The 10,322-nt window shown below is 39.6% G+C and overlaps 1 protein-coding gene across 4 annotated transcripts in view; it reads right to left on the bottom strand.

Annotated features, from left to right (window-relative positions):
• Positions 1 to 1,909: 1,909 nt before the first annotated feature.
• The window catches only part of Slc44a5 (solute carrier family 44, member 5), a 355,454-nt gene continuing 347,041 nt past the window's right edge, over positions 1,910 to 10,322 (bottom strand). For 3 of the 4 annotated variants that reach the window (XM_013514352.1, XM_013514353.1, XM_013514354.1), the window contains 4 exons: positions 9,936 to 10,006; positions 9,717 to 9,805; positions 8,242 to 8,326; positions 2,242 to 4,809 (listed from right to left, as the gene is read on the bottom strand). In XM_013514352.1, coding sequence (XP_013369806.1) covers positions 4,697 to 4,809; positions 8,242 to 8,326; positions 9,717 to 9,805; positions 9,936 to 10,006 — 358 coding nt within the window. In that variant the 3' untranslated portion in view covers positions 2,242 to 4,696. The other variant, XM_005385229.2, reaches the window with a different exon arrangement.

Below are 10,322 nucleotides of genomic sequence, written 5' to 3'. Positions count from 1 at the left end.
ATCTTATGAGATTTGTAACATTAAAAGAACAATTGAAAGGGCAAGAATATTGTTTTATTTTTGAAAGAGATGCCTTAAATTTTAAAGGAGATTTATTTTGAAGATTTAATGTACAATTCAACCTTAAACAGATACTGTTTATCTTTAGACTAGTTAGGGGTACCTTTAATCTTATTTTAAGAAACTACTGTTAATGAATGTTGATTTCTTTAGGTTCTGTAAATTCACTGTTGTTTTTAAATGATACTTTATTCTTCTGAATGTTGCCAAACCAAATGAGTGAGCTTTGGTGAATTAAAACAAAAACCTATGAACTAATTAAGGCCATTGTTTGGTTTTAAAAAATTTAGTCTTTGCTCACTTAGCTTTAGTTATTTATTTGTATAAATTTTCAGTTTCAGTTTAGTAATACATAGAGAAAAATTATAAATAAATCTACATGTTGAAACAAAACATTGAAAGACACCCTAGATATTTAGTATGGCAAAGATACTACCAAATCATGGTGAGTTTTAAAAACAAAAGTTTGCCCTCTTTTTTTAGTGTAAAGAAATAAAAAGACAGACAGTCATTTCTTATCTAAAGCTTTATTAGAAGAAAAAAAAGCAAATATATCTAAAACAATGAACAACAAATTTCATTAAGTATGAAACATCTTAGTTATCAAAGGTATTTAGACAATATGTTCCTAATATTTCTGCACAGCAGAAGCACACCGATTATAGAGCTCACACTGTCCTGCCCTCATGAGTTTATTTTTGGCCTAAGAGTACCTAAAGTCACATTTAAACAAATGTGATGATAGATATACTGATGTTACTTAATGTTGATTGATTCGCAAATCTTTCAGCAACTATCATTATGGTTGACATATCCTTAGGATGAATGCTTTCGTGGACTCTGTATCACAAAGGAACACACTGAATTCATTTTCTTTAAAGTTAGCAGTACCAGTAAAATTATTTAAAACTGAATGAGAAAGTGTTCTTGTTTATACTGTGCAGTAAAAAATCAACATGTTATAAACAAGCTGTTTTGTATCAAAAGTTAGAAAATGCGAGACATATATAGAACAGCCTCTGATGAAAACAGTCATATAGAATGGAGCTATTCAGTACATAACATCTGCGAGCACCCTTTCAGGGCTAAAGTTTCCCTTTGTAATTCCTAGAAGTTTCTTTTTCTAGTATGCGTAAAACACAGAAAGATGCAGTTATATACCTACTGTATTTTTAAAAGATTGACTATAGAAAAGACTACATTTCAAAATTTCTTTTAATAAAAGCAAAACAAAAAAACCCAAGTGTCCTTTCTTTCAAGTTTTTGTGTTCCTTGTATGTAGCACACATTTCTGAATGTGCGCTAGGCAGAGGGACATTTTTTTATGCCCCATAATGTACTCTCTGATGCTGAGAATATCAAACATGGTGAAATGACCAGTGGTTTCCCATCAGTGAGCAAGAGGAAGACAAATGCAAGACTTGTCTTAATCACTAAACACTGCAGGTTCTCATTTTTCTTAATGTTTGTAAACTTGCCCACAAGCGCTGGGTCATGTTAAACAGCCAGTAAGGCACTTTGTCAGAGGACGAAGTAGTAAAGGCTGGATGGTTGAGAATCTGTCTAACAGGAAACACTCTACATGTAGCAAAGACTGGAGTGAGGTGGTCCTATCACTGGTTTACTGTCAAACAAGAGCGGGGAAAGCTTTAAAAACGTTTACTTTGTTTACCAATTCTCCCTGCAGAAGAAGTCATTTAGCTATCATCTTAAAAATATATTAGGAGCTATCAATTTAAGGAACAGATCCTTTTTCAATTTAATATTTAAAAGAATATGAACATACTCGGTATTATTTTCAAAACATCCAAGCCACTCTATTTAAAAATGAATTACAAAACGAAAGATCTTTGTATAAAAATGTTTCATGTTATTAACAATTTCATTGCAACTTTCCATGGCTTCACATTGTACAGTGTAAGCTTTGGTATAAAACATGCAAACGCAAGCGAACAAGGTCGTGAGTACAGTGTCCCTACACACCGAGCGCTTATGAAACAAGTGCTGCTCAGACAGCAGAGGAGGAAAAGGTAACACACCGCTGTGAGATGACATTTGCTCTTCTACCGGTCCTTAGTTTACGAATCTTGCTCCACCAAAATCTTCATCAGAGACGGGCTCACGAAAAAGGGTCTTGCAGCGGAACCTTCGTTTCTTTCTAAATCTTCCACTAGGGGGAAGAACGGCACACAATAACTAACAAAGCAAAACCGTACGAGAAGTAACAGCGCCATCTGCTGCCCGCTCGCCTTACAGCAATTCGAGATACCGCATTTTAAAAACAGCACGGTTTGGCGTCAGTGCTATTGTAAACATAGGTATGAAAAAACAATCAGCCCTTCTTGTCTTGTCAATAAGATATGATCTCATTCAGTGTCCCAGGTCAGGTTCTGCCAATATTGCATGCCGTTAAGGTGCATGGTTGAGGAAATAATTTGTATTTACCTTCTTTTTTTCTTGATGTACTTTCTCAACTACCGTACTTATTCAAAATTGCTTTTGTTTTGTCACCAACAGCTTTGGTGGCATGGCCTTGGAAAACATCATTTGTAAAATGTTAACATACAGTATTTCAAATCTTTCAACTGCAAGTGTTGAGAACTATTGCTGTTTTTTTTTTTCCCACAAATATCAATTTACTTGCTTTGTAAGAAAATGGCTTCTAAATTTCTTCTCAAAACACTGCTCACTGTTAATCTACTTATTTAAATGACACAAAGAAATAACAGACAGTATTTTTCTAGCTGGGACTAGGCCCATGAAACAGTTAAACAAGCGACTAGTTGCTCACATGCTAATTTGTATGCTATTCAAGTGATTTTTCCAACTTTTCTGTGTGTCAGAATCACCTGGAGAGCTTTGTGATGTTTTATACAATGCCCGTCTACAAACACAGTGGGTGCAGGCATCTGCACGTATAACAAGTTCACTGGTAGAAGTCACTATTCCACTAGATTTTTGTTCTGGCCCTTGTATTACTGAGTAAGAAAGTAATAAGAAAAACGTCTAGAAAGAAAAGTGAGCGCTCTTCCTTGGCTTGTCCTTCAAGGCTCATGAGAATGAGGAAGAGCTGAAGCCAAGGGACACTCTTGCTCCGATAATCTTAAGAAAGTGAGTCAAAAACAATTGGTGATCATTTTAAGGACCAATATTTTAAAATCTTTCCCTATTTATTGGCTTCTTGTTATTAAGCTGCCATGAAATCTATCTAAGTTTAAGTTCCTACACTGCAGGATAATTAAAGAAAGTAGTATTTGTATTAACTTGTAGCACAAGCATACATTTCTGATTGTCTTGTTGGATATGCACATCATAATCTGATCAGCGTGCTAGATCAACATATCCCTTGCTGTTAAATACAAGATTAGTGGAAAAGCCAGAAAGATGCCAATTGATTCAATGCTCCTTTGGGGGTTTATTTTTACACTGTCAGACACATTCTATACCTTTGCACATGGGATGAATAGACGAGGTGTATGAGTGTCTGATTCATGCTTTGCCTGGCCATGCAAGAATTAGGTTTGTCTTGCCAGAGGCCGGCTGCTTGCTCTGGCCAGCCGCATGGAGTATAGCGATAATATTCCTCCTAAGCCCTTGAGAGGGAGATTCAAGTATGTCCCTTGTAAAGGTACCCGATGAGGCGTCTAATGGAGGCAATCATATATTCCCTTAGCGCAAAATCTAAAATGTCTCACTTATCTTTTCTCTTTCCTCACTGAAAGGTGAGCTAAAATTAGACCTTTTGTATATAAAGGCCACACATCTCTTTCATCTAGAAATACAGGTATGCTCATGAAAAGAAAAAAATCACCCCTTTGAAACAAACTCTTCTATATGGTAGAAATGGGAAATCTGTGTTAGAGACCAGTAGTATGAGTTATGTAGAATTTTTTTTTTTTGTTCAGGATATTTTTATGGTGGCCAGAAGCTCATATTATTGGAACAACATTCTGGGACTCAAATTCAGCTTCATTACAAATATAAATTCACTAAAAGACAATGAACTGCGAAGGTCCCACAGGAACTCCTGCCCAGGACTGTTCTCAGTAGAACCTGTCTGACATTAATATCTAGCCGTTTGTTATGGACTTCACTCACTTACTAAAATATACATCATAAGGAACCATTAATACACATTTAATCACAGTTTAGAGCTGCCCACCAGCTTGAACAGTAGAAATATAACAATAGCACCATATTTACAAATGTAGTACCTTATGCTGGTTAACTATAAATCAATATTTTTATGGCTAGTTGAATATACATTTATAGTGCTTTCAAAAATTGCCTGGATATCCTTTACAAATTTACACTTATAAAAAGAAAGGCTATCAAAGTGCTGCTGTAGAAACAACACGCTGAGTTACAAAAGTTATTAAAACACTTTCAGCTATCAGTTTTTAAAAATGTTTGACATGAACATTTGACTCTTCCACGGGGACCGTCATACATAAAGTGTCCCACTTCATAGAGGCCACCGCCATCAAATGCCTGACCACTCTATGGTACTAAGTACCAGCTTTTTTTAGAAGTAGCTCCGAAATTTCCCATTACTCCAAAGCAACATTTTCAAATGACAGTTGACCTAATTCACAAAGTGTCAACTTCAAAGCAGAGGGCACTGTTTGGAGCTTTGCTACTCTTTCTGCTTCTGGGGGACTGGTTGCTTCTTGACCAGAATCTCGTGCAGGCTAAGGGTTATGAAGTAGGGCCTTTCTGCAGATCCATCATTCCTTTCCAGATCTTCACCTGTATTTGCGGCAGCCAAAGCAGGGCAAAGGCAGCAAGCAGCAGCAGAACAATTATGTGCATTTTTATAAGTTGGAGAGTAGTTGAACAAGGGAAGAAATCAGAGATATCAGTGTTAGAAAGTAAAACAGAAAACAAGCTAGAAAAAAAAAAGTAGAAGACAAATTAGCGCAGTTAAATTGCTGATGCTGGACCAGACAAAAAGCCCCAAGCTCTGCTGTAAAGCGCTGACCCTTTCCCCTGCTCATTTCTGCTCCCCAAGAGGTTTATTTTGATGGTTTAAGTTAACAAAGCTTTCCATGTTCTTCAAAATTTTCTCCTTAAGTCCTGCGACCACTCTTTTCAGAACTGTATAAATCGCCACCTCTTTGGGCTCAAAGATAAATACAAAGTGTGTTAAGAGGAACAGTTGCATTTGAGAGCTTCAAGTCACGTCTAATAGTAGTTTACACACGTGTACTATAGATGAATCAGCTGAACCAGGGATGTAAAGGACTCCGCTGAAGTTGAGGATTCTGAGGCAGTGAGGAAGGGAAGAAAACCCAGTCTCTTGGCGTCTAATCCAGTTCTCATCCTACTTAACTATGAAGTGCCTCGCTGTAAATCTTTGCGGTCTGCCTCAGATTGTATTCGAAAGCTAACACGAGTGTTTCCTGACTCGTAGCCTGTAAATACACCTTCTTGTCTTGATTGCTTAAGATAATAGGGAAATTGATAGGCTGTTACTGATCTACCTGCTGGGTGGCTGGGGAAGGCAGCAGAGTCATGCTGAAAATCAAGGAGATGTCTGCATGGGATTCGCTTTACTGCAAATGCATATATTTCACTGCAGACAGTATCTATATTCTTTTGGGAATGGTGGGATTATTGGTTTAGTAGGTTTTTAAATAAGACCTCACATATGCATGTAACCCTCCTCACAAAATGAAAAGCTAAGGAACTTGATAGACACTGGACATTTTTGTTCTTCTTTTTATCCTTAATCTTATTTCTGTACAAGATCACATAGCATATGCCTATATCATTACTGTCCTGGAGGTACTGGAAGGAAGCCTGGTCTGGATCACATTAATAATCATCTACAACTATTATTCTTTCCAGCAGGATTCTCAGTGCCTTGTGATGTTAAAAGATGTCATGCTTCTATAAATAAAGTGTTTACAAATGGTTGGCATTAAAAAAAGAAAAGCACAAGTTTTCTGGCAACCAGGATAATAGGTATAAAAAGATACAGAAAAAATAAAAGTATAGTTCTACACAATCAGAGTTTGCCTTGGGGTATCTTTAAGAAGAATGTTTTCCAAAGGATGATGTTACCCATCCTAACAGCTGGGGAAGGAGGAAAAATACCATATGGCTTCCCTTGTCCTTTATTATCAAAGACAGGAACCTTTGAAGGGAAGCTATTCATGTCAACATACAACATACAGAATAAAACTGATAGTATATCTCACTTTCAAGAAGTTGGAAATTTATTAACAAATATGGGTGGGAAATTTCTTATTGTTCAAATTTACATCAGCTGCCATCTTTACAATTAACAAAATTAGCCCAAGCTTGCACAGACTGGAAACTAGTAGGTGCTACACATTTCCTGCAATAAATTTTGAGAAATATTTTCAGCTATAAGAGAGGAAGGTCAGAGAGGGATCTCCAAATATTGCTCTTGTGATGAGCATCTGAGATGAGAGAAGAAACCTCTGCACAGTCCAGAGTTCTGTTTCTGCTATGTGTTAGGAACTACGTAAAGGGTGGGTCTTACTTTGGGAGGGGCTATTTCTTTACTCCTGTAATGATCTCTACGTCTAATCCCACTGTGAAGGTGGTGCTGTAGTTTGCTCTAAAAACTAAACTCTTGGCTCTGTACTCAGCGATGTACTGCAAGAGAGTTTTTCCTGCTTGTCCTCCAGCAATTGTGCTAGAGAAATAATTACTCAGGATGTGTGACAGTATGGCTAACAGGTTCTGTTATTTTTGCTAATTTTGATGTGTGACTGAGATTGAACTAAGGGCTTTTGCACTGAGTTACATCCACAGCCCTTTTAAAAAAAATTTGTTATGTTCTGTTTTGAGGGAGGGTCTTCTTAATTCACCAAGTTGCCCAACTGGGCTCAAACTTGCAGTCCTCCCGCTTCAGCCTCCCAGAATGCTGGGATTACAGGTATGCACCAACCACACCTGGCTAGATTCTGCTCTTACCTGCTAATCCCATCTTCTCTAGATTTGCCCAAGAAATTCACCAAAAGTGAGGGCCAGATCAAAGTCCTAATAGCATTAGGTTCTCCAGGTTGTTTTAGAAGAGGCACTAAAATAAAAATACTCATCCTGTGTGTGTGAGTCACACCTGCTGCATAGGTCACAGTATATAAGTCAGTGATGGAAGCTCTCAGGATGCACATTAACTCCAAGCCTCTGCATGGATCACGCCACTTCCTAGGCGCACTCTTCCCTGAACCCTGTCAGTTTGTCACCATGTTACATCGTGTGAATTTGTCCCGGGTGGCTTTGAAATTGTTGCCATCTTGGCTTTATGGGAATAGAGGTCCTCAAGGAATTCCCCAAACCCACTTCCCAAAGTCCAGTTGCAACCTCGATTCTGTTCACAAACCACAGCAGAAGCCCGTCACTACGAGGGATTTGACAGCATTCAGAAAGGACAAAGTGGCATCTCGCTAGCACCAAGCCATGCAGCCTGAGCTCCTGTCAGGGGCTGACCCTCCTGTGCTTTGCAAACTCTGCAGTCTCGGTTGTTAATTATTTAAGTGTGCGTATGAGTGTGATTTTGTATTTTGCTCACAGCTTTCCTAAAGTATAATTTCCATCCAGCTTTATTGAGGTATAACTGACAAAAAAATTGTATATATTAAAGTTATGCAACGCTTTGATATATAGGGATATTATGGAATTATTACCACTAACAAGCTAGTTAACATATTTATTATCTCACAAAGACATTTGTGTGTCTGTGTGTGTGTGTCTGTGTGTGTGTGTCTGTGTGTGTGTGTGTATAATATTTCAGATCTCAATGACGAATTTCAAGTATATGGTAGAGTATTAGTAACTATGGTCACCATGCTGTACATCAGCCTTCCAGAGTGTGTCCATCTTGTACGTGTGAGTTCCTACCCTTTGGCCAGCTTCTCACCATCTTCCTCAGCCCTGGATTCCTGGTCACCATCCTCCTTGTTTCTGAGTTTGAAGGTTTCGATTTCACATTTAAGTGAGATGATACAATATTTGTCTCTCTGCCTCTGGCTTAGTTCTCAGCAGCTATGGCTTTAAAAGCACCGACACAGCAATGTCTCCTTCCAAATAAATACTGCTTTGCAGTTGTAGACAGGTAAGCGAATCCACAAGCCAGCTAAGGGCATCCGCCTTTACCTTCTCCTCTCCAGCTACCTACCAAGGGGACCCCGCCCATGGAGTACTTACAGAAGCAGAGGAAAATTGTTTCAACGCATGTTGCATAGACACTAAAGCAGCCATGGGCAACTAGGTAAGATCCCAAAATGACAGTCTGTAAATGGGCAAAGAAGAGACCAACAGGTCATTGGCTCTGTTTCACAGAACAATAAAGCAGCTACAAATGAAAGCCAAACTCTGTGTTGGAAAAGGCTTCGATGTACAGGCCACGCAATTTTGCGAGCTTTGTCCTGAGATTTAAAGGAAAGGTACTAGATTACCTGTCCGTGCTACTGCTTTCCCCAAAGGCCAACCAAAATAGCCCAGCTTTAGGATCCTGTATACCCAGGGAGGGAAGCGTAAGGGGTTCTGACCACACACTGCCTGGATTTGAATCACAGCTTGAGCCCTCAGCAAGTTCCGTAACCTCTCTGTCCCTCCTTTATGAAGTGGGCAGCAGGGATGAGGAGCATGTGACTGACAGCATTTATATCCTACGGAGTAAGGAGTTCATACACTGTAATAGATACAGCAGTTCTCACCCAGGTCTCTTCCAGCTGCTCCGCCCATCCCATTGGGTGAATGCAGGCCGCTGCTGACTCAGCTGCTTCCAGGACAAGCAATTGCCCTCCCTGCAGGGAACTGCCTCACCCAAGGTCACACGCTGCTTAAGGTCAGCTGTGGCTACCAGCTGTCTGTTGTGGTTTGTAAAGGCCCGGGCTCTTTTCCCAAACTTCCTGGAATTACATCTATGGCCTCAGCCGCGAGTCAGCACCGCCCAGCCTCCACTGCTGCCCTGGCCTGCCCGCCCCTCTTCCTTACAGATGCATCTCAGGACAGAACTCCTGATAAAACTTTTGCATGCAATCCTCTACCTCGGTAGGTAGTTTTTTCCAAGGAACCCAATCTGAAGGGCAGGATGGGGGTCAGCACACAGTAGGACCCGTACTATCAGCTGTCATTACTACTTTTCTTATTATTAAAACACTTACATCTCTGATCCATCAGAATCAATAGTACTCATCTGCTGTGGACTGAATTGTGACACGCCCCCCGAAAAAACCCACCGAATTTTACACTGAAGCCCTAACTCCCAATGTGATGGAATTTGAAGGTAAGTCCTGTGAGAGGTTTTCGGTCAAGAAGGCGATATCCTTATGAAAGGATCAGTACCCTTGTAAGAGAAGACGCGAAAGGCGTGGTCTCTCTGTCCCTCTGAACGCTGGGAAGAAGGCCGTCAACTGAATGAGACAGAGCCTTGATCTGGGACTTCCCAGCCATCAGAGCAGTCAGAAATAAATTCCCGTTGTTTTTTTTTTGCTTTTTTTTTTTTTTTTTTTTTTTTCCGGTATCAGGAATCAAACTTACGACCTTGCGCTTGCCAGGCAGGCGCTGTGCCGCTGAGCTAAATCCCCAGCCCCCAAATTCCTGTTGTTTAAGCCTCTTAGTCTGTGGTACTTCTGTTATAGCAGCCCCAACTGAACACGACAGACGCCACTTCTTACCAGCAAAGGTACCCAGTAGTAATTTAGAGATGTTGGTCCTCCCAAAACCATTGGCATTTTTTCTGTAAAAAGTAAGAAGGCCAGGATACCTACATTGAAAAAGCAGAACATGTATGAGTACGTATTATGCCCTGGCAAAGGTATACAGCTTTGCATAGAAAAACAGTTTTTTCCAAGAGTCTTTTCAACTTTTCATTATTTATTGTGATAATTACTTACCTATAAGTGCAGAAATTAGGATTTTCCCCAGGATTAACACAAAATGTGTGACTTCATCTGTAACTGCAACTCTGACCATTTGAAAAAAGAAAGTGCAATACTGTGTTTAGAACACATTTGTGACTTGATATTTAAGGGATTAAATAACTCACATGTCCATTTTGATGTGTCTTTGCTGAAATTTCGCTTGGCAATCGTTAAATTCAGGAAATGAACACAGGGCTTGTTAAATGCAAGAGAAACACAGGAGTGAAGTTGCCACTTATGTTTAAGGAACTAAACAGAAGATGGCATTGTAGGGCTGTCGTGTGTTGGGTGACAGTGATTCCTCCTCTCTGCTTTGGGATGGAGACCTGAATCCTAGGGATGGGGTGTGTGTACTCTGAT

This window comes from Chinchilla lanigera, unplaced genomic scaffold (assembly GCF_000276665.1).
Source record: "Chinchilla lanigera isolate Chin_1 unplaced genomic scaffold, ChiLan1.0 scaffold00022, whole genome shotgun sequence".
NCBI classification, from domain to species: domain Eukaryota; kingdom Metazoa; phylum Chordata; class Mammalia; order Rodentia; family Chinchillidae; genus Chinchilla; species Chinchilla lanigera.
This window is presented reverse-complemented; position numbering and strand designations above follow the sequence as displayed.